We start from the raw sequence: 25000 nt of genomic DNA, 5'->3' as shown, positions 1-25000 counted from the left end.
ATGTCTGGTTCTAAGTCATCTATGCATGTCTGAACAATACAGCATGTACAGTAAATTGCTGACTGCATGAACGACCACTATTTGGGGAATTATACTTGCTGCCTTTGCTAGTCAAGTATGTTTTTTTGATGGGTTACTTTAACTTTTTATCTCTCTATACTATACTACATTATTTAGGTTACATGTAGATTGCAATATGAGAGGGAGCCAAAAAGCTGGCACATGATCATTACTCATGCCTATGCTCTTCTTAACCTTCTTGTTCAGTGTCTGTGTGAGCATGGGCCATGCATTTATATTCTATATATTACTATAGTACATTGTAATCTGTTTAGTTTGCAATTGTCAGGATTTGTATATTGTTACTTTTTCCTTATCATGTAAGTTTTATTATCATTTTGCTTCTATTTCTGAGGTGACTATATGGGCAGGGGTCATAAAGTGAAAGTTTCGTTGATCTTTTCATGCTTTCACCTTCTTTTCATGCTGGCAGTGGTTTTGCTTTGGCCTCGGGTGGGGCGGCCCTGTCACTCTTTCCTCGCTCAGTGCGGTGGCGGGTGTGCCTTCACCTTTGCTGGGATTATGTCTTCTACATATGGATATTTCTTAGGTTACCATGCTGTTTTTAAAGAAGTGGCCTAGCCCATCAGGGCTTGGCCAAAATATCCCAAACAGATGGAGTATTATTTGTGTCCCAGCAAACGGAGCTCGCCTAAAGCAATGCCTTGCCAACAATGTCAATGTTTGTGTATGGAGCATGAACCATAAATTTTAATGTCTTTAAGATTTTCATTGTTTTGATTTTCTTTTCCTTTTCTGATGTATACTATTCATAACTAATCGCATAATTTCTCGTTTAATTTGGTATAAATAAGCACTTTAAAATTTCATAGACGCCAAACCGCCTTTGCTCGCATACTTATACCAAACTGCACTCGATATCAACTGATTACCTTACAAAACTCGTTTTGGTTGCAGCCGGTCACGTAAAAATATACAGTACCGCTCAAGAGTAAGTCACCATCTCCTCGAGAGACGGGAGTTTTGCCTCCTGGAGACGAGTGCCTTGTCGAAGATTAACATGTTTACGAATACACTCGCGCTCCAAAACGTAACACTTGACACAAAAGTTTTGAGTCAAAATGCGGTTCGCGGTGGTGTATTATTGTCTTTGCGTGTCGACATTTAAACCTCGAATCTGCCCGTGAAATCTTCAAACCCTGTACTTTGATTCAAAGTTGATTTCGAAAAGAAATGTTTCGATAAACTTGCGCGGCCGTAAACACTGTTAATTGATCGATTTCCTTCAGTACTTAAAGCTTAAATCCATGGAACTGCCATAAAAATTTGTCTTTCAAATTCAAGCGAGTTTATCATGCGGCAAGTGAAGAAAACGCGGTAACAAAACTGATGCACATTTCAGCTGCGCAACAATTTATATTTTATAACATGAACTTTGAGAGCAATTAATGAAAGCGCAAAAACACTAGCAAGAAGTCACGTCGCGTTCTTTGGGGATTTATTCTCCCAAAGCACGTTGGATGACGAGTGGCACAACTTTCTGCACTTGGTCGCTGTAACACGCTCAGTCCAAAAACGCCTGATCCCCGCAAGCAGCTCGTCTTTGGTCTTCGGTCGGTTTCACGAAAGCGCGAAGAAAATGCTTCAACTCGTGCAACAGCATCTCTATCGGAATTAGGTCTGGGCTCTCAGGCACCAGTTAATTCCTTCGTGTTCCATAAATTCCTTTGCAAGCCTGCTAGAATGCTTTGGATCGTTATCTTTTTGGAATATGTGGCTGTCGGGGAACTGCGATCGGGTGAACAGCAGGAGGGTGTTTCCAAGGATTTTTTCCACAGAGAACTTGGCGTCCATGTTTCCAATGAATGTTAGCACTTGAGTTCCCCACTTTTTCGATATGCCCACCAAAAAGTGAACTTTGTACCGATGTTTTGTACGACCCTTAAGTTTCCGCTGCTCCCACTTTCGTCCAAAGCTGATCTAAGCGTGATTCTCCATATGCACAGAGCACTCGTCAGTAAAGATAACATTATCGAACGTTTCTCCATCTTCTCGACACTGCTTAAAAGCAGAACTGTAGGCGCTTCGCTCGAATAGGTTCGCGGATTAACTGGCAGTATTTTGTCCCTGTTTGGACCCAGCCAAGCTTTTTCCTAAAGCGCTTCACTTTACTTTCGGAGAAGTCGACTGCAAACTGCTCGTAAATTCGCCGTCGTAGACCAGCGGCTGTCAACTCGTCATTTTTCTCCTTCTCCTTGTCGATAAAGTTCATCATTTCCAACGTGACTTCTTCGACAGATCGAACTGACAGAGGCGCATTTTCAAATGATTGGCACTCTTGAAAGCGCCTTAAAAACAAGCTTACACTGACGCGGCTTATTCTAACGTTGTCCTCGGCCAAACGTCTCACAATTTCAATTATATTTTCTTGTTGTCCTAGAGCCCAACTATTTTTGCTTTCTGATCGAGTGTTAAACGACCGATGTCTTCCTTGAATAGGAATTAATGACCCACAGAACTGTGTAGATGGACGAAACGAGTAGATAAACAATGGATAACCATTAATTTTGACCAATCAGGTCCTTACAGTATCAAACAAAAGACCCCAATTCATCCAGTAATTAGTATGTGAACTAACAATAACGTATGAATAAAATCTAAAACAACCAATCAACACAGTGGATTTTTGATCCGCTCTGATCCAGGACGTGCCGCCAGTTTATAGAGCAGTTGTTCCATTGCCATCCACATCCACTACAGTTGCAATCATGATAGACCACTTTGAATATGACACGGTTCTCGTGAATTTGCGTTCATTTTTATGAAACTTGGCATTTTATTAAATTAGCATGATAAATCGATCCATGAAGGCGGAATAATACAAAAATTGTGAAATTCTATGACGTCGTTGAAGCGGTCCATAATTGCGCCTTGACGTGCTTTAATTTTTGGCTACATGTATCTTGGTTCTTTCATTTCTTTTAAATGAACAGACACCTTTCCCTCCAGAAATCGCCGTCTCTGCTTCACCAGGTACAGTCAGTTTCCTGGATGACCTTTTCAAAGACAACCCTTTTCTGACAAAGGATGACAAGCTGAACCGCATTTTAGAGAATCAAACGGTCACATTAAAACTGGTATCGAATTTGTTTAGAGAAGAAAGGGAGTTAAAAAGAAAATGGTGTCTGTAATTGTGAGATGAGACGTTCTAAGTTCGTTTTAAGGCCGACGGGAGTAGTTGCTTGGGATTAGGTACTGGGAATTCAAATTCTAAGTTTCCTTTTCCGGGAGAAAAAGATTTCGGGGCGGACTTAAAAACTTTGGAATCTTTGGGGTAGAGTATTAGGGACTCGGCTTCTGAGTTTTCTTTTTCGGGAGAAAAAGAGATCGGGGCGGGCTTAACAACTTTGGAATCTTTGGGATTGGGTATTAGTGACCCAGGTTCTAATTTTTCTTTTTCGGGAGAAACGAATTTCGGGAAAGGAGAGGGTCTAACAAGTTTGGGAGATTTTGAAGTCGGTGGTGAAGGGGATTCAGAAATGACTTAGTGTTTAATGCCTTCGTTGAGCGGTATATGATAGCGTTTATTTACATTGTAAGTAGTGTCTTTCAATTAGAATTCCCTAGAATCCCGAGGGTCGCACCACTGCCTTGGTCGGGGGTACACGTTCCCCGCTTTTTCCACCTGCTGGTTTTTTTTAGGGGTTTTCGTGTCCGGCTCTGCTGCATTGCTTTTCCCTTTATTTTAGAATTGATGTATTAATATTTTTGTAACTATTCCAATGCTTAAAAAACTGCACGGCGGCTTGGCTGGCCAACGCCCCCATGTGTGTCCGGTTGAGTAGTGGAGGCAAAATATGCCGTGAGTTGTTACGAGGAGGAGGTGGATGGTTTTTTTTTGCAGGAGGCTTTAAGATTAAAAGGTCTAGTTGAAGTGTGGGCAATTTCGCAACAAAGCTTCTTCAAATTGTATTCCAACAATCTGAGTTCGTTGGCGTAACTGTTCAGGGACAAGAAACAAGGGTTGTTAGACCAAGTGAAATTAAGCGTGGTAAAAAAAAATGTATTCAAGTTGTATGCGTGCGTGCATATATAGTAAGATGCGCAATGGGGCAATTGACGAATTTTTGCGAAGGGAAAAAAGGCTGGATGCAAGGGAAAAGATTAATTATTCTTAAGGTGTTTAAGTAGTTTTAGAACCTATAGTTTAATTTTGTTCAAGTCTTAAGTTGAAATAGGAATATTTAATTCACTGCAAACGTTGCAAATAGGTTTTCAAAGGTGTCTGTAATATGTCAGAATTTTGTCTTGCATTTTTATCCATAGGAGGTTAAAGATAACCTACATTGTAGAAACAAATTTGTTTCCATTTCCGTGACATCTTTCTTTTCGAAAATTCAACATTTCTGAATTCCCGAATCGTCACCTTGCGTGAAACCATGATACAAAGCTATTTGAATCTCAGCAGTTTTAGCGTTTCAAGTACATTAGGAGATGTGTTCCAACACATTTGTTTTATCTCATGAACGAAAGATAAGTGCTTTCATCGCAAATGTTTGTCGACCGCTACATTGGTGGATCACCAACATGGTGTCTCTTCACAAAACTCTATTAATTTAAGTTGCGTGAAAATCTTCGAAAAATAACTCAGATAAGATGTACCGCACAGACCTGACAATTGGAAAAGATATTTGTTTCTTACAACATTTCAAGTTCTTGGCCTTTTTCATTGCACGGTTTCGAATTTGTTGAATGAATTAAGTTTTGTGGATGAAATTCTCAAAAGTGAAGTAATCAAATTTGGCGCAAACTATCCGAATTTGTTCTACGTCATACGGTGTTTCGGGAAAGCAAAGTTCCTCTAAAATTTCACAGAGATCTGTTTACAATGCCACCACGGTTAAAACTGAAATGTTGGCAAGTGGCATGATTTATTTTTCGGTTTGACAGTATTGTAATTTTGATTCATGTTTCACGCTCGACAGGAGGGCCGTTTTGTATCGTTCAAATTTGCAAATGTTCGTGTGGCCATCGTTGATTCCCGCGAGACGAGACTGGAACATTACTTTTGAGCGGTACTGTACGTCCAACAATTCTGCAAAGAGGGTATTTGCTGCATAATGTCAGATATGTATCTCCCTTTAAGAACTCTTCTAAACCACCCAGAGTTCGGGTAGTCTAGCTGCCACCAGGCTTTCTCTTTAAAAAAGGGAGGAAAAGTTAATAATTCTGGCAAGAGTAGTTAAGCTCACCATTGTTTAATATTGGAGGGCGCACCACAGTGTAGCAGAGGTTTGAGTTTTCCAAAATGCTCTCCATCGCTGCCATATCATGGATGAACCCCGCCATAGTAATAGGTTTCAAAAACCACTCGATTAGTTTTGGATTTCCTGGTACTTTGCGAGTAGCCCACGATGTTACAGACACGATTCTCTGAAGGTTACTCCTTATCAGTGAAAAAAAAAAAAAAAACAGGAAGGAAAATGAGTTGTTTGTAGCCAAAGACACCAAGCGACTTGGTCAGACTGCTTTAAAGTTAAAGGTCTCGGCAAGTTGTGCTGCCTTAGTCTGTATAGTGCTTAAGGTTTCATAATTGTTTAAGGAGCACTATTCAAGGCTGCTGCCTAAGAAAATTGTCCGGGAGCCCTTCGGGCTTCCAACATTAAAAGTTAGTAGCCCGAGTCATTTTTTCAAGAGCCCAGAATTAATTAATTCCAGCTGGGATCATATTTACATGTGAGTGAGGATTAATCAAGTAAGGCGCCCGTTCGGGCTACTTGTTCAGAAATAAGGCGCCCCAGGCGAGCGGGCGACCGTTAGGCAGCAACCTTGATAATTGTTTCAAAATTGCAGAATAAAGAACTTTTTTTGTGCAAAGGAACATTTCACAACTTATAACTTAGTACCGTTCACAGTAATGATCATTGTTATGAGAAATAGGCGTAGCACTCTGTGTTATTGAGCGGGTATTGTACGAAGAGGTTCCAAGGGTTGATCCTTATGACCTTGAAGCGTGTTTCGACTTTTGTCTAAACTGATTTACCAAGCAGCAATAAAAGCTTACCTCTCCATTGCCGAGGTAATTGACCTCATTGTCTCAGAATATAACTTTGTGGGTCGAAACAAACTTGAGCCGTGCACACCAAGACAGGAAACAACAGCATCTTTGCCTTCAAGGACAGGAACCAAAGACTCAGAATTGAACACATCGCCTTTAATGACGTCTAGGTTTTCATGCCTGAAATGCGGAAAAGACAAAAGTTAACATTAAAAAAAAAAACATTACGTAAACTTAAAAATTGAAAATATTGTTCCCTTCCAGCACTGCTCAGGTCACAGTTGCCTGTTGGTTAGTACTATCCACTCGGTAATCCAGTCGGTTTTTATATAGCACTTATCTGCAGGATAGTAATTTATCCAGAGGATAGTCCTTTCCATCTGAGGCCAGGTGGCCAAACTTGAAATCGTGTGTTGCGTCCCAGTAGCAACTTATTTACGACTGTTACATGCACATCCAATAAGATTATCCAACCTTGTAGAGCCGCGTGTTTGTAGGCAAGTGCTTTCTCCCAGTACTCCTGGGAAGTAGTAGTGGCGCATTGGTTAGAGCATTCGCCTTCCACAATTGTGACTAGAGATCCCAGAATCCACTTCATTTGTGAATTCAGTTTCTCTCCTCTGCTCCAATACTTTTTCTTTTCCCGAGTACTCCAGTTTCCCTTGTCATGAAAACCCTTTTTAAAACCCCATTTTATTTTCTGTATATAATTTGGTTCTAATTTAGATAACTGTCTTTAATGTACATTCCCTCTTTACATAAGCCTTTGCATACATCTTTGCTTTTCTCCGTTAGTTGTTATTTGCTTTCCATCGATTTTTTCCTATCATGTTGCTCTGCCACATTGTTCTAGTTTTCCATTTTGATGTCATTTAGACTTTAAATTGAATATCTGTAAGCATTCGCCTTTTGTGGAAATCAGCTTAGTTGACGGGCCAAGCGTGTGTTAAATAAAGTTTCACCTTCCTACCTAAATATACCTACCAACTGAATTTCACTGAGACGCACGGCACTGTTTGTCGATTCCCGCCATATTTGTTGTAGCTCTGCCGCTCATACATTTGAACAAACTTTCTTTCAATTATGTGAATATTAATTTGTCCTTGAGGCGATAGAGATTTTATCTATTTTTTGTCGTGGAAATGGATTTTGTTGCTTTTTCTCGCAATAACGCGTTCGGTTTCAAACGTTTTCTTAAATTTATCGACTAACAATCTTAATCTTAGAGGGCCCTTATTTAACTTACAGCGATAAATAAAAAGCTTACTTTCAAGGGCAATATAATTGATTAGGATGTTAATACTATCGCTTGTATCTAGAATCCCGAGAAGAACATCCTTTATGTCAAAGCTAACAGTTATATTTAGAGAATTAAGGAGAGTCTTCAAATCATCCCAAAAAATACGCACTTTTGTACAATAAAAGAAAACACGTTCTATGGTCTCTAACTCCTTTTCGCGAAAATCGTATAAAGGAGAATCGACTTTTTAAAACCTAAACAGCATCTTGTTTGTGTACAAGATCCTGTTTAAAAGTTTATATTGGAATTCTCTTAATTTAGTGTCCAATGTTGTCTTGAAAGGCAGCAAGTATATCTTTTCCCAGTCTAACTGGGATGTGTGGGTATTAAAAAAAAAACGTATTTCCTCTGCGCTGTTGGTGTAGTAGATATCTTAGAAACAAAACTTTCATATAATGACTTGGATTGTAGACTTCGGAAATCAACCCTTTTCCCTTCAATCATCTGGAATTAGGTCATTTGTTTTTGAGGCGATCGAGATTTTATCTGTTTTTAATACTTTGCACCATTCTTGCGGAAAAGCTGCAAAGAGACTGAAAAGTAGGAAATGCTCAATTGGTGAGAGAGTTGAATGTAATGGCTCCTTGTTTGACTTGAGCTCTCCCCTTGTGTCGTAGAGATCTCCAATGCTAACAATTCCAAGATCAACCAGCCTATTGTTATAAATTGACTTAGATTCAATACAAATTAACCGATTATTCCATATGACTTGATTTGCTATTTCAGAGAGTGAGGAAGGGTTGTCCTCGTTTAGAAGGGCCCACGTCAAAATGCATTCTTTGTAAAATTCTGGAAGAGCTATCGATAATTTAGTGTAGTTAAAATTACAATGGAACAAGAACTTCCCCCCTACCTTTTAAAGATAAAAATCCACGACAGAAATAATTATCGCCCAATCTCAATCTTGCCAATTATCTCTACACCTCTCGATAGGCATGTGGCAAAATCGTATCTCGGGTACCTCACTTCAAACAATCTTATTCATAGAAACCAGTCGCCTTATCGACCACACCATTCGTGTGAAACTGCGCTCTTGAACCTCACCGATAACTGGCCTAAGGCTATGGACTCTAGAAAGCTTATGGGTTCAGTGCTGCTGGATTTAAGCAAGGCGTTTGACCTTGTAGATCATGATTTATTGCTAACCAAAATTGACAAATACATCTCAAGAATGGTTTAAATCAACCTTAGTAATCGAGCACAACGATGCTGCATTAATGGCTCACTGTCTGATACACTGGTGCTGGCCCGATGAGTTCCGCAAGGGTCAATTTTGGGCCCAATACTATTCTCGCTGTACATCAACGACCTTCCAATTGGAATCTCCACATATATGCAGATGACACTACCATATGGGAGACTAACAGTGACCCGCTGCTTATTCAGCGTGGTCTTCAAGACAGCCTTGACAGAACTAATAGATGGCTATGTCTGAATAAGATGGTTCCGAACACGAAAAAGACTAAATATCTGATCAAGGGAACTGTATAAAAACTGTTGCACTCTGGCAATCCATCTCTTGATCTATCTCCTAGTGGCACTCCGATTGAAGAAGACAAGGATGAAAAGCTTTTAGGCGTTAAGATAGACAAACATTTGAACTGGGATAATCATATCGATTTTCTAATTGATAAATTAAATTCTAGAATTTGCTTCCTTAAGAGAGCTAAGACATTATCTTAATCATCGGCTAAGAAATCTATTATACAACGCATTAATTCGGCCGTTATTTGAATATTGTTGCACAGCGTAGGGAAACATCAAAAATGAAAATTTACTTCGATTATTAAGAGCTCAAAAACGTTGTGCCAGACTAATTTTAGATGCTACTTTTTCCAATAATTCCGTTGAACTTTTCAGTAAGCTAGGTTGGTTACCTATTGATGACGTCATACGAATGAGAAAGCTTTGTTTAATGCACAAGATTGTTAATGGCTGTTGCCCTCAGTACTTTAAAGATTATATCTCCTATGTTAATGATAAGCATAGACATAATACAAGGGCGTCAACAAATAACAATTTATTCATACCCCTTTTTCGTACCAACTCTGGTCTACGCACTTTTTATGCAAGTGTCAACAGACTATGGAACACATTAGATGTTAGCACTAGAAGTATTACATCCCTAAGGAATTTTAAAAAGTGTATAAGAAATAAATTCGTAGTTAGTAATTCCAAGCTCGATCATTTTACTATTCATAGAACTTTCTAATAATACTTTGTCAACTTTTTCATTTTTCTAAAAAATAAATATTATTATTAATGGACCACAGTGTAAACTACTGAATTTTCAGTAATTGTGTTGCCCAATAAAGCTATTATTATTATTATTATTATTACTTTTAGGCTTCGACTGTACAAGCAAAGAATCTTCTTCTTGCACACTTTTGGGCGGTCGAAACCGGCAAGATTCATTCTCAGCTAACCCGTCCATGTTTCGGAACTAGCAGAATGCCACTGAATGCAAATTGTGACTACTTGAAATAAACAAGCTTCAGTTGTGAAAAACAAAGACATTATCATCACAAACTGTGCGCTGATTAAACAAAAGAAGGCAAAAATTACATGCTTATGTATGTGATTTTTGCTTTCTTTTGTTCTTTTGTTTTCTTTTTTTTGCAATTAGGCGCCGATTGAGAAGCCATTTCAAAAACTTGTGCTTTGTGTTTTACCGGTGTTTCGAAACACTCTCATCAGTTTCCTCGTGTTTAGAAACCTCGATAAAACACAAAGCACGAGTTTTTGAAACATTACATACTAAACAGTGGATAGCGTTGAAGGCGCGCTCTGATTGGCTACTCAAACTCTGAATATACTTTGCTATTCACTTCCAAGCAACTCGCGCGGGATTTGTGCCCGAAGGTACAATGCAATACAATACATACTTAATTGACCACCCCCCATACGGGCTTTTCAGGGCCAATGAAACACAATCAACAACACAATGGAACTGAACAACAACAACAACAATTGTTAAGAATCCCAACTGGCTGGAGGCAAGCCAATTGGTTATTTACAAGTGCGGCCGAGAAGTTGAAGTGGGGACTATAGGAATAAATTCAACCAGTGGTCAGAATGGGACTTGAACCCGAGAACTCCAGATCTCAAGGCAAGCGTCCACTCCTAACCACTGGGCCGCAAGAACAAATGAGTTAAAATCACCTTTCGGTGCTACAGTATATTATCTCACTGTTTTAGTATGCTAAAACACCTATTCACATCAGTGTCGGTGGCTAGCCACGTCCACTTAGTTGAAAAGTTGTTAATCATTCCTGGACGTTTGTGTGACGTGCGTGACATGAGAAAGTCACGCAAATACAAAAGGTTTACGTTATATCGGCGTTCATAGGGAGTCTGCTAAATTAGCCGTCCGTTTTCTAGGCATGAGACAATTAGAACACGAAAAATTGGAGGTAAATTTCAATCTGATAACCGGATATCGATAGAGAACGTTGAGCACGTAGCTCATGATAATGAATCACTATCTTGTTTTTCAGTGTGCTTTTCCTTTTCCTGACAAGATCATAATCAAAGTCAACCACTGTCTCCATTGGATAAACATTTGTTTCCTTTGAGTTGTTAAACAAGGATGGAGAAGTCAAACCTAAGGCTAGGGATTCAATGGAAAACGTCAATATACTGTCGATAATCGAATTGCACAATTTGAATTTGTGAATTCGAACTCATGTTTATGTAATCTACTGATCTGGGATTGCCGAAAATTACTCTGAGTGTTTAAAATCACAGTCGCTTAATACGTAATGATTGTACTAAAAAAGAGCAATAAGTAGATACACAATTACAACATGTTTCGAAAAGAAATCTATCTTTTTTTTGCTACCCGCAATTTTTAAAGGCGATCGGCATTATATCATGAAGTCAACAAATGTTAATTAAACGTACTTGATGTCGAATTTCTCCGGACTTCTGACAACAGCATAGACTAAATGCCCTTTCTGTAACGCTTGTTGAACAACCAGAAGTCCCATAGGGCCGGAAGCACCGAAAATTACCAACTTTGGAAACAACAGTTCTGCTGCCATTTTGAATTAGAGATTTTCAGTTCAGGTCAGTGGAGAGAATGTTACTCAATGCGGTCTTCATGTATGCGTACAGCTAATGGCCTCTAATGGCGCGCTTTCAGAAAAAGCTTCCAGGGTTGGTTAGTTTTCCCTCAGTTGAGATCCCTTGACTTCACTGTACACGAATATTCACTGGACTGCATTTCATTCGGGCTTCGTAGATTCGATTCTCCTAAGATTACAACTCCGATAGGGGTTAAGGGGGGTGGCACTTAACCACAGAAAGACAATGGCTGCTTAGGAAGCTTTTAGTCAAAGAGCCTTACAAAAAGGTTGCATGGATGGTTCTATTATGAAGTAACTTTTTCAATGGAAATCTGTTAACACTTCAATCAGAAGGCGCATGCGCAACTAGTCCCAGTCCTCTGCCATGCGTTTCAGTGAAAAACAGGTAAAAGCCCCCAGGAAACGAAAGGAAGAGGCGGTTTTTTAAACGGATGGGAACCGTCCCATCTCTTTTCGTAAACTGTAGCATGGAATTTCTATTTGGGCAAAAATGGAACTGATATTTTGGAGAGAGTGTCAAAGAAGGACCTTATGACGTCATAATATTTCTTGAAATAATTTCTTTTAAAATCCATGCTACAGATTTTGTGTTAGAATGTTTTCATACTGTTGCGTTAAAAAAATGAGAACAACAGAGTTAACTCGCTGAGGTTTTAGGCATTTTCTGTTTTGGTCACGTGATTGACCTAGTATGCTTGTGAGTCGAATCATACAAAGGTATGTTAGATAGAACATACTTGGCAAAAAAGGATTTCTGTAGAGTTAAAGGAATTCGAGAAATGACTATTTGAAGGGGTCTAGGGCAACGGATTGGTAGTTAAGAGCCACCCCCCTTAACGTTCGCGAAGATTACATCAGATTCCGTACATTCACACTCCACACAAATATCAAGATGGCCTCAAGCATATTTACAAATAGGCGCTCGAGAGGCGCATGTGACTACTGCGGAGAAGTACAAGAGGAAAATATGGAAGAAGTAGAATATTTCTTGAATATTCTGTTATGTGAATTGGGGTAGCCGAACTCTGGGAATGATTCCCCACCTTTCATATCGATACTTTCTCGACATTCACATATACACATGCACAGCATTTTTTTGACTGTCACGCAAAAAAACGAATTCGAAACCGTTCAATGAAAAAGGCCAAAAACTTGGAATGTCGCAGGAAATAAATTTATAAACCACCTCGAATACTCAGGTCTGTACGGCACATCGTTTCTGGATTATTTTTCGAAGCGTTTCACGCAACTTAAAAATAGAGTATGGAGATGCCACGTCAGTGCCATGTTATCACATGGGGAACAACGAAAACATCTGGACTTCACTTTGCGATTAACATTCTTACTTTTTGCCCAAAATATAAAATATATGTGTATGAACACATCTCTCAATGTACCTGAAAGACTTGAATTGCTGACATTCATAGAGATAGACATTTCTTTCAATCAAATAGCTTTGTGTCATGGTGTCATGTAAGGTGACAATTCAAAATTCTGTATATTCGAAAACGGAAGAAGTCGCGGAACTGGAAACTTGAAAAAAGATTTATTCTATGTCATCTTCAACCTCCTATGGATAAAAATTCAGAGGACTTTGGGAATTTGATGAACTCACTGTGAAAACCATCTATAGTTTGTCAATCACGTGCTACTTGAAATTCCAAAATTTTGGAAGCTTTGTTTATCTCCCACATGATGGGTTCAATGTTCCTTCAAGGTGGACGAGGCTAATGTTTTCCCTCAACAGCTTCGTTAAACTCGCGAACGGGCTCAATTGGTCGGTTAGAAACAAAATATGAAAGCTGCGAGAAGTAACTGTTGTAAGATATAAAAAACTCACTTAAAATCAAAGGTTAAATCCTTCTCAAGCCCCGAGGCACCCCAGCATTTCTTTCGTTCTCGCTAACCATCGGCAAATCATTGTACTGTTTTCAGAGTCCGAACTTTGGCCCTCTTTGTTTGCGGATTGGCTTCGAAGTATATTCTATTGTTACACTCTCACTTTCGGAAAAACTAACACAACGGCAATAGTGACTACGTGAATGCGCAGTAGTCACACAACCACGCTTTTCCCTAGCATACTTGCGAACCTAGCAGTTACGTCATCACGTACACCTTACTGTGGAAAAATGCTTGTAAACCTTTTGCATGCCCCTTGGAAACATCTTACAAGTTATTTCTAAAGTGGTATATGATGAATTTAGATTTCATATAATCACACCACGATCGGTGGAGTAAATACCTTGGTCTTTCAGTAGGCCTTTGAAGTTACTTTGGAAACTTGATTGAAAGATTTTTAGGGTAAATGAATAAATCTTATTATCAGTTGCAAATGGTGGAGAAACCTTTTATGCATCTTTTGTAATGCTCGATAATACGGAGGAGGAGCCCCTCGCACATTTAAGGTGCCTGAACACAGTTTCTCATTGGCCAGCGCGGATGTTTTAAAAACAAAACAAATATGGCGAGTTGGCGAAAACTTTTTTCTTCTTCTCACGATGGTCTTGGAAATGCGCTTACATTACGTTTTAGAATTAATTTTTTTTCAGAGGAACCAAGCAAAATGCTGCTCGTTCGCATTAGTTCAAAATTTTGAGACCGACAGCTGTTGGCTGTTTTATCAAATTTCTCTTTAAACCTGTCATTAAATTTTGCTGAAATGTGGAATTAAAATAGTTGCAACTACAAATGAGTCGTCTACATAAAATTGGAAATTCAACAGACAAAAATTTGGGAAACTTAAAAACGTCAAACAGCGAAGTTAAAATTCTATGATAACAGCTGTTTAACGTACTTTATTTCTATTATTTTAAGTAAGCGAATGCTGCAAAAAACTAATGAGTGGCCTTGTTTTATTCTAGATGCGTTACCATGGTAACAGCCTGCAGAGCACATTGACTATCAAAAAAATATACTTTCGTGCTAGCACTTAGCAATGACCAAGTTTCATCTTCCAGGAAAAAAACTGCATAAATATGGCAGAAATGGAAGTATATATACATGTAAGTGCTTAAAAACGGTTTTCAGTCACTTTAAATTTTTGTACTACGGTATACAGAACTTACTGTATTCCGTCCCTTACAGTTTTTAAGGCTAAAGCGAAGTTGAAGGCAATAAAAAAGTTAGAGTTGTTTATTGCGAAAATTAGTGTTGAGCTTTTAAAAATGAAATTCCCTTCTTTCATGTTTCCACCCAATTACCTGCATTTTTATTGTTTTATCATTAGTAAATAGAAAAATGTCTCGCTAAGAACAAACATAGGTGTTCAAAATTGTACTTTCTATCATTAGGCTCTTCTGTTTTACACTTTTGGCCTCTTCTAGATCTTCTCTTGTGTGCGTATTCTGTTCTTTTGAGTGCGATGTAAAAAATGTAAATTAAAAAAATTACAAAAGAAAATCTGGAATCTTTCTCCCAGAATCTTTCTTCTGGTTGGGTTTTGCCACCTTCAATGAAAACAGCCTTTTCCTCAGCATGGTTTCGGCGATACTATTAAAACATAGTTTGACCAATCGCATAAATCGTTCTTATTTTAGTAGCTCTGATATTTAATCGACTTTAGTTGTATTTGTTAAACAAGACCAAGGTGAGAAAAAAACGTTATGTGAAGAATCTCATCGAACGATTTTCGTCCACTAATTCTGGCACATTTCATTGTATGCATGCAACTTGCACTGTTCACGCAAGTGAATTTTTGTCACTTGCAAACTAATGCAAATAATCATAATTAAGCCTGCCTGTAATAAAAATGTAAATTGACCCTCGCTTCTTTGGTTTGAAACGAACATGATGGTGATGTTTTTACATTGCTCACTTCAGTGTTACTTCTCGAAACGTTGAGTGGAAAACTCGTTTACCACCACAGTGATTGACATAGGTGTTAAATATCATGGATCGACAAGGATTCTGTTATTTGGGAATACGTTTCTACGATTGTTCTGGAATGACCAATACACCTTACTCCAAAATGGCCACCGTTTAAGTATTTTTTTGTTTGATTGCAAATCGGCCCTTTTGGCCTCGTTCAAGGTTAAATATTCTTTGCAATTTTACGTTTGAAAGGGAGTCCAGGAGGGCCAATTTACAAGGAAACAAAAGAATACTAAAATGGCGGCCATTTATGGAATAAGATGTTTTCTCCGCAAATTCCTGATAGATTATTCTAATGTGACCTATTTCTAATTCATGTTTGATACGAAAAATCTTAAACCACTTATTCGTTTTATCACCGTAAACCGGAACAGGACTAATTAATGAACTAATTGCAACCCAGGATATCAACATTCCAAGTAAGACACACACCTGACCAGAAGGTAGCGGGAGACAAACGCACGATGAATCGTAATAAACGCTTCTTTTGTTCGTCCTTTATCAAAGAATGATCTTGAACAAAATTTATGCATTTTTTGAACTTTTTTTCTAGGTCCAGTGATTTTCATTCCACTGCACTGCCTCAGTCGGTCTTGTTGCCACGGTATATCATTTCCCTTCTGAACGCAGATCCAAGAGCAAGAAAGAGATGGAAACTTGCAATGGGATGATGTTTAGTGAAAGGTAGGGTTTGCAGAGCTGTGCAAAGCTAATTTTCTTTAATACGCTAGGCAAAAAGCTTAGAAAAAAAATGTTATTTCGTTGCGCTGATAATTATGTACACATCAATGGTTATATGATTCTTTCTCGGTATACAAATGCTCCAAACCTACATAGCTTGAGGCTTATTCGAACGAAAAGAAATCACCAGGTTTGCTTTATTTCTTGCTAACGGTACAAGACGTCTTGAGTAGAGTTTTCTTTTTTCCAGAATGTCAAGGGGTTACTTTTTCTGATCAGTTCTTTATGAAATTGTTTATTTTTAACAATAATGCAATCAACTAAATGTATTCTTTAATATTCAAAGCATCTTGTAAAACATTGACAATGACAAAGGAAAGTTAATTTCTAGGGTTGGAAAATGTAAAGAAATACCTGTTTCATCTGAAATGTGAGAGCTCAGTCGTCCTGTCTTCCGGAGCAAGAAAACAACATTTTTCTGCGGCAGTGTTCTCCAAGTGGAAGGAAAGATCGAGAAGCTACTGCAGGGCTCTCAAGTGTTTAAAGAACTGAGCTGTGCATGTTGTATCGCCTTACGATTCTTATTGGAAACTATATATTCTGATAGCTTCTTTCAAATCAAAAGGACAAAGTTTGGTGAAACATTTTCATGCCAAAGCGGACTTTTATATGACGTAAGCGCGCGTTTGTTGTTGGTTGGAGAAATATAAAAAGACAAATAGTAGTATTGATAGATGCAATTAAAACTTGATTATCACATAATTGCTCAGCGGGTTCCTTAGGTGGCTCACACAGAACTGTGCTCGACAAGTAATAAACCCACAATTATTGAACAATTTTCCATTGAACAATGTGGCATAACTTGAAAAAAGGACTCAAATTCTAAAACATTACGGCTATTAATATTGGACCTATGGCTTTTCTGATTAATGCAAAATCATTTAGAGGAGAGTAGAACACGGTGTGGAATTTCAGTACAACCAACTGACGTCTCTTTCAGTAGTTTTGAAATAGCTGGATAAACTTCTGTAGCTGAAGAATTTTCCTTTCTTACGATCAGAGATTTAATTCTCGTGTATTAGTTGCTCATGACTGCCTTAATGAACGATTTCTTATTTTAGTAATCCGAAGCAAATATACGATGATTTAAAAGGCCAGTTATCAAGGGTCAACAAGACACTGAAAAACCTTGAGATGAGAGCATTCAAGCCGAACTTCTCTATTGATGAACTTTCCTCGAAAGTTAGTATTTGTTCTTTTGTTCAAAGTTGTCTTCTTTGGATTTGGTTGTTTGCTTTTGTCCCCCGAATACCTAAATACCGGTTGGCGGTAAAATCTTGAGTGTTTTTGAATTCTAATTGTTTATCCCCAGGAGATAGCTGGTTGTCATCTGCAAGACTGATCAGGGAAAAAAAAAATTGAAATTTAATGTTAAAAATCCAATTGACAAGACGAATCCACTTAATTGTTGGAGTTTGTTTCGGGGTCACCCAAAATAAATCCAAACATAGCACAAATAAACGATCAAGAGCAGTGGACCAAGGCTATAATGTCTCAGAGAGGTGTAGAAGATTCTGTCAGTATGGGCAAGTGGAGTACGGCTTTTTTCTGGGCAAAGTCAGGAGTTTATTAATTATGACGCAATCTATCAAGAACCAAGAATAATGAGCTCCTGCAACAACCTACATCTGTTTGAACGAAAGAACTGATGCTGGACCAGTTCTCTGAGATAATCATTGAATTATTGGGAGGAGTAGAAATGATCCTACTTGTTATGGTCAAGTACTCATTATTTTAGTCTATTCGTTAATTTTGCAGAGTCGCAAAACCCCTGCCTTTAAGGTGCATAAAATTGGAGAACGTGATTTGAACGACGAGGTTGATGTGAAGAATATTCGGGACGGAAAAGCCAAGCTTGAAAGGTAAAAACTGTTGCCGGCCTCAGTGTGGAATTCACATTGGCATGCAAAACGGTTCAAAGTCCTCGGGAAACAAGTCACTAAAAGAAAATTATATCTTTTACAGAAAAGCACTTTTTACTTTAACAGAGATTTACACTACAATGTGAAAATTAAAGCCTGTATAGCTCCCTGGCAATGATAAACAAGAAAATTTTCCGCTAAAATTATTAAAGCAAAACAGCCAGCCAGAAGGTATTCATTACAGTGAAAGAAAGGCCAAGTGCAGAATGTAAAGTACTTTCGAAAATGAAAGAATAGACAAAGTTAATCCTGGAAAGTCAGATGAAGTTCAAAGATCTTCTGATCGCCGTTGCTAACTTGGCGGCTGACAGGTACAAACTAACGCTTTGAAACTAAATGTTTGATTTTAGGGATTTGGAAACACTGAAGGGAATTCAAACCCAGAAAAACAGCAGAAAATCTAAAATTGAAGGTGCTGCATTGGGAAAGAGAAGGAAATCCAAAAAATGTATACCGTTTGGGAAATTGGAAAAGGATATCTCTGATTACCAGGTAGGATTTGAGTTTGCCATCTTTTCATTGATAAAAGCAGGTCACGCTTACAGAAAGCCAGGGCTCTGTTGTAAGCAGCATTACTAGAATACCAAAAACCTTCGCTAAATGCCAAGAGCTACAAAAATATGGAAAAGGAGCTGAAGAGCTGCACTGAGGTTCTAAGCCAAGCCTATTCTTCTTTGGAAAAACCCGTTTGAAAGCAATTTGTTGCAGAAATTGAGCCACGATAAAGTTTTCCGTAAGGTTGCTTATCAATGACCCTTGTCTAATCCATAGAGAGATGTTCAGTTTATTTGTAACGTTCTTTTTTATGCCCATTACAGTCCCTGATTGGCGACATCTTAGCTGAAGTGGAGTCAGTAAACCTGGCAAGAAGGTTTGGTGCTGTAGCACTGGAGGAAGGGCAAATTCCAAAGAATAAACAAGAGAAGACGAGGCAAGATCTCGTTGCATTTATTTCTCGATGGAATGCACTCAGCGAGGAAGTGTTCAAAGCATCCTTCAGGTTATTGGCTTCTATTGTTCTTTGCTTTGAATCTTTTTAGCACCCTGCATGGTTTCGCCGTTTTCTAACAACTCATGTCGCGGCTTCTAGCCACTGTTTCAGTTTACCTTAGTGCTGTTTGCTCCGTAATAACTCGCTATAATGACTGAGTTGTATTCCACTGTCTCAGTGAAAGGGCTTTTTTCGATTGTAAAAAAATACGGGACACGTGATTTCACCCTCCCTTCACCGAAACTCATCTGTTATGGCAACGCAGTGATGCCAGCAACCGTTTCAAGCTGGTCTGTTCCGTTAAAGTCAGTTCGGTTTTAGGACTATTCGTCCATTGTATCCAGGTCCGACTGGAATTACCTCATAAGTTTGGTTTACAAGTCCTGAAATTAAATTCGCTAAGTACCTGTAAGAAACTTCTAGGTGTCGCCAGGTCCGGGTCTGGATCGCATTGGTGGTAGGTTATTGTACGTTCTCACGGCGGTCCCATCAATGCTCCCACGACGTTTGGTCGAGTTGTGGTTCCAACATGAGTTGTCGCAAATGCCCCAAGACTGATTTTTTTTTTTCCGAATGGGAATCTTGGTTTTGTTTGTCCTTTCAGTATTGATGCACTTGTTTCTGAAGTGCAGACGGAATACTCAAAGCTTAACCTCTGGTATGAAAATTCTGAAGTAGCAGATTCGTTGCTTATGGAATACGACTCTTGCGCAGATAAACCTGAGAAGTTGGGGACAACTATACGTGCAGTCAGACTGCAACTTCACGAAAACCAGGTTTGTCTTATGTGCTTTACTGTGATTTCTTCTTGTTTTGGATAATTATAGTAGACTGATGGACTGTGGTGAGCAAATGATAGGGCAAACCGACCTGCGTGGTGATTCGCGCTTGCGACAACAAACGTTACCTATACCTTTACGCAACGTGGATCGATAACTTTAACGAATCTCAACCAGGGTCGACTTTCGTCCCGGAATGAGTCACACTTTTTCCCTTTTTTACTAGAAATAGAGTTTACATTGTCGGAGGAACAGAACATTCCCGCGAAGGAATTCTGAAAATTCTATAAGGAGATTCACACAATTGTGCTCGGATTATCGGAGCGCAAAATTAAAATTGAGTCACTCATCAGTTTCTACATCGGCTTTCGTGTGTATATTTTAGGGAGGAACAAAGAGGTGACAAAGAATGATTATTATAAAATGAAATCACGTTGTCGCCAAAAGAGCTTTTTTGCGTATCCTTGACTGATTCCTGCGATCTCGTAGGATCTTTTAGCTATTTAGATATTCCTTTCTTTCTTATACTTTTAACATATTTTAGAATAACTGCTTGTAAAATTTCTCTTTTTGCTTTTGTGTTAGCCATATTTTATAATTTGTAAAGCTAGACATATAGGCCATGTCTTCACGAGCGGTTTTTGAGGTCGCTTCGCGAGTGACAACCGAAACTTCCGTAAAAACAGTCCCTTTTCAAACTCGCTTAAAGTTAAGCGAGTTGGTAAATTTCAGTAGAATTCTCATTGAATTTAAGCTACCAAACCAGGTAGCTTAAGTTGATTCCTCAGAAAAAAAAGTTGTCGAACGATCTTGAAACTTTCCCTGAATGTTCCCTACTAATCCCTGTTTTGAGAACTAAAATAAGAGACAAGTCACCGTGCTTGCTTAAGAGATATAATTGAGCTAATCTTACCCCATTGATGCCTGTACTGATACTGAACACGCGCGTTATGTCACCTGCTCAGGGTACATTTTGCGGTAGATAAACGAAATACCTGATAGGTAGAAAGTCCAGATCATATGGAACACTTTGTTACACAGTTTATGGAAAAATCACCCAACTTAAAAAGACTCGACTCAAAACGTTTCTCGAGCCGTTGATTTCAAGATCATAATTTACATTCCTGGGTAAGGGGCTCTGTATACGTTTTTAGCTATATCCTTTTTTCCCTCCGATAAATAAAAAATAAATAACTTTTTGATTTAAAGGGGATAATTTGTACAGCAAAAGTATGCAATAAAAATTATAGATCACCGTGCTCGCTTAAGAGTAAAACACCATCTTACCTGTCTGTCTCGATTATCGTAGATCGAAACAACAAAATTCGCCATGTTCTCGGAATGAGCGCGCTTATTCGCAAAGAGTTAGGGGTCATTCACGTGTTTTGAGAACTGTTTCAGCGTGTATGATCGACTTACACTCTATATTTACAATGTCGCAAATTTGACCAATTATCTATAAATTTTAACACACCATATGGGCAGTACAGTATGCGCATTGCAATACTGAGGAATCATCTTAAGCGAGTTGGCAATTCCTTTTGGGCATTGAGGAGTCGCTTGTGGTTATTCAAATCGAAAATAAAACAGGCGTGCTATTTTTATTACTTTTATTATTGTATTGGCACGTGCTCTGTCCTCATTTAATCTTACCCGTGAAAACTCGTATCATTTTAAAGTCGCTTAACGAAGTCTGCAAAGAAACCACTTTCAGGATTGCTAAGCGAGACAACGGCTGTCGTGAAAACACGGCCATAGTGTAAGATTTTGACGATCTTTAAGTTGTAATGTACATTTCAATCAAAGATGTATATCAATGAATGCACAATAAAGGAATAAATTTCAACTGTAAGCCTTTAGGATGTAATGGGCCCTTTGCAGGATAGTGATCACATGGTACAAATCCGCCATACTGGGACGCAAATTGCCCACCGGGACATCTAAAATAAAGAAAATTAAAATTAATTAGCTTTGTTTTAGATGTCCCAGTGCGCAATTTGCGTCCCAGTATGGCGGATTTGTACCATGCGATCACTATCCTGCAAAGGGCCCATTGCATGAATAAGTAGTGAGTTTATAAATGGTGAATAAAAAACATGACGCATTACACTTGCCAGAATAGAATTTTAAGGTGCACGTGCTCCTTCATTATTTCATCAGAACGTCTTAGAAAACTTCAGAAAAGCTAAGCCTAGGCTCCAGAACATGCGCGACACAGCTGTTGTCCTCATGAAGTGTGGCAGACTGGAAGAGACAGACGCTGATGAGTTGGAGTGTGTTATCAATATTTTGGTAGCAAAATATGAATCGATCGACAACCGGCTGAATGCAAGTCGGGACAGGTAAATGATTACATTGAAGTATTAATTAATCACCTGAACGGTTGGTGAATTTAGAGAATTTTTCTATGTTGTGGACTCAACCGGGAATTGCCGAAAACGTTACTGCCATTACCTCCTATGTAGTTCAGTAGAAGAACTTTGTTTTGTTCTTTAAGCGTTTCGGTGAATTAAACTGATGAAATTCTGTCGATTATAAGATTGAGATTAGCGCCTCAATTTTCCTTATTTTAGAGTGGTCTCTTAGACTCATGCGCAAGTGATTGTTTTGACATAACGTCATCTCCCCCATATTGGTGGACAAAAACCACAGACCTGTCATTAGCTCCTTTTGTTCGTGCACCAGTTTTTGAACATTACATCAATGCTATGGATATCCGTATAGGTCAGTTTCAATCCAATCTATCACCGGAGGATAGTGTTTCCAGTAATTCATCGTTATTAGCAAACCTTTATTTGTCCTTTATATCTGTAGAATTTACGCCGAGATTAACAAGCTGAGGAAACGAATGGTGAAACAGCGGTCTTCTAGCATCCTTCGGAGATTTAGTTCGAAGAGAACCTCCTCATTCAGGCTAAAAAGGTCTCTACGAAAGAAGCTTGAAATCCAGCAGAGAAAGGAGATGGCGATCAGGGTAAAGTACAAACATTTTTCATTTGTATAATTAATTACCGTGGAAAACGTCTTGGGATATACCAAACACATCCTAGCACAACTTAAAAGCATCTTAACTGGAGAGCTCAAAAGAAAGCTTTTTATAATTAATTCTTGAACTGAAGTCTGTGAGCGCCTTCAAATCCGCACAATATATTTGTATTACTTGGTGGAAACACTGTCATCCAAGTCATACAGATGTTTTAATTATTAAATGGTTACTATATCATAAGAAAATGGTTTGAACCCAGGAGTTTCATACATCGATGGAACTTAATTGGTCGTTCGTGTGAAAGAAGTCCTGAGAAGGACTGTTGGTAGTTACTACCAAAAATCATTGCCAATAGTCCTCAGAACTCCTTTCTCCTGGACGATCAAATTCCAGCGAGGTATAATTATCAGTATTTTAATACAGCATGTGCATAATTCATAAAATTCACGTTGTCCGAGTGTAAAATATGGAATAGGTGTAAGCTTTATTCGTTTGCAGCCATATTCAAGATCAAACAGAAATCGTCAAACAGAATAAAAAGTTACTTTCATAGTCATAAGGTCGCTATTTTGAGACATGTCAATCCGAACAAAACTTCCTCACCCACTGCTCCCCCCCTTAATGCCAAGCTGTATTTTCAAAACAATTATTCCTTTTAGAATTTGCAGGCCAAGAAAGACTCAGAAGTTGTCAGCAGCCCAACCTCCATGGATTTGAATGGTCTTATGATGCCTGCGCATCCTCCTATGAAGACTGACAAGGAATATGAGAAAGAAAAGTCGAGGTAAGTTTAAGACGCAGTTCCTGCCACAGACATGAACATTACGCTGTGCAAAATTACAAAGTTGAAATGAAAACAAGTCAAGTCAAAAGTCAGTAATTCGTAGTGGGAATCACGATACGAATTTGGAATGAGATGAACTTATTGCATTGTCTTAATGTCAGATTCTAGCGTCGTTTTGAGATGCATGACTGCTAACCCTTTGAAATAACGTTTTGCCTTGAACAAAACGGTAATGTTGCTGTCTCAAATAGGTTGGCAAATCAGAGAGATGCTTATCAAAGGTTTGACTTGACCCTTAAGGCATGTGAAAAGACCATTTATGATCTCAATCTGAAATCATCCTGGAGGTTGCTAGCTCCCTTATCAATTACAGAACTTGAGAAACAACTTGACCAATTGATGGTGAGTGAGTAGCTGGCGTAGTTGTTGATTTACCAATAATACCCACTTTACGAAAGAGAAAAATGTGCCCCGTACTTATCTGGACAATTTGGGCAATTGTCTCGTATAAACATCATAAAAATTCAGGTGGCTCCAGCAGGATTCCAACACATGCATGACCTCTGCGATGCCGTTGCCATGCTCTACAAACTGAGCTATGAAGCTTCACAGTTGGAAGCAGGTTAATTTGTTGGGCTCATGTGTTCCCGTGAAAGGACTCGATGAAAGAAATGTGATAAATTATTATATAAACACCAATGAAATACCAAGTGAGCTTTCGCGCGAAAACATGATATCTTCACACGTGAAGATAACATGTTATTTTCACACGTGAAAAAAACACTGTTTCTATTGTTACAAATGAAAATGGCTCCTTTCGATGCCTTTCGTGAAACGATTTAGTATTTCATTCTGGAGGTTGGTGTTTATATAATAAATAGAATACTACATGACCGCTTGGAGATACGAAATTTCTCTTCTCGTGATGAAAAATATTTAACTCGTTCACGAACACGCGAAGAGAAATTTCGTATCTCCGCGCGGCCATGTATAAATATCCTCTGCATATTTGAAAAGTGGTCTATAGACGAAAGAAGGAAATGATCCGCGCACTTATCTGGATATCACAGTTTTGATTTTCGTTTTCCGAAATATGAGAAAATCCATCCCATTTGCTGCGTTTTTCTATGAAAAGAAGTGATTTTTGAGCCAATTAAATTGGGATAATCAATTATTGCTTTCTTCGGCATATAACACATGTTAACGTCGTGAAATAATCATGATTTATTTGGCAGTTTACGTTTCCTCAAAATAGTGTTCCTCGCACAACAAACAGGAAGTACAACTGCACAAATCATTGAACCGTCCGGTGCGAACAAGAATGGCTTATGTTCGCTCTGTACACCAAACAGGAAGCGCGTAGAATGCAGTAGTAGCTTTACGGTCTGCTGTAAGGGAGAATTCTTCCTACTGATCATCTCCTCTTACAGACTTTTGAAGCAGATTTAAACAATTCGAGA

The 25000-nt window shown here is 38.6% G+C and overlaps 2 protein-coding genes across 2 annotated transcripts in view; one reads left to right on the top strand and one right to left on the bottom strand.

The window, feature by feature from the left end:
- Positions 1 to 11448, bottom strand: part of LOC138052311 (flavin reductase (NADPH)-like) — a 16245-nt gene extending 4797 nt beyond the window's left edge. Inside the window, exons 1-3 of the mRNA XM_068898715.1 lie at positions 11283 to 11448; positions 6086 to 6259; positions 5274 to 5467 (exon numbers count right to left, since the gene is read on the bottom strand). Of these exons, the coding sequence (XP_068754816.1) occupies positions 5274 to 5467; positions 6086 to 6259; positions 11283 to 11422 (508 nt within the window). The 5' untranslated portion in view covers positions 11423 to 11448. The remainder of the gene's footprint in view (positions 1 to 5273; positions 5468 to 6085; positions 6260 to 11282) is intronic.
- Positions 11449 to 15930: 4482 nt separating this feature from the next.
- Positions 15931 to 25000, top strand: part of LOC138052310 (putative leucine-rich repeat-containing protein DDB_G0290503) — a 19438-nt gene continuing 10368 nt past the window's right edge. The window contains exons 1-11 of the mRNA XM_068898714.1: positions 15931 to 16021; positions 17140 to 17260; positions 17837 to 17940; positions 18351 to 18492; positions 18819 to 19000; positions 19596 to 19767; positions 21931 to 22112; positions 22585 to 22744; positions 23416 to 23540; positions 23792 to 23942; positions 24971 to 25000. The exon at positions 24971 to 25000 is cut by the window's right edge and continues 152 nt beyond it. Of these exons, the coding sequence (XP_068754815.1) occupies positions 15987 to 16021; positions 17140 to 17260; positions 17837 to 17940; positions 18351 to 18492; positions 18819 to 19000; positions 19596 to 19767; positions 21931 to 22112; positions 22585 to 22744; positions 23416 to 23540; positions 23792 to 23942; positions 24971 to 25000 (1404 nt within the window). The 5' untranslated portion in view covers positions 15931 to 15986. The remainder of the gene's footprint in view (positions 16022 to 17139; positions 17261 to 17836; positions 17941 to 18350; positions 18493 to 18818; positions 19001 to 19595; positions 19768 to 21930; positions 22113 to 22584; positions 22745 to 23415; positions 23541 to 23791; positions 23943 to 24970) is intronic.

The sequence above is a fragment of the Montipora capricornis genome, chromosome 6, assembly GCF_036669925.1.
Source record: "Montipora capricornis isolate CH-2021 chromosome 6, ASM3666992v2, whole genome shotgun sequence".
In the NCBI taxonomy this organism is placed as follows: Eukaryota; Metazoa; Cnidaria; class Anthozoa; order Scleractinia; family Acroporidae; genus Montipora; species Montipora capricornis.
Note: the sequence above shows the minus strand (reverse complement) of the source record. Positions and strands in the feature narration are given on the sequence as shown.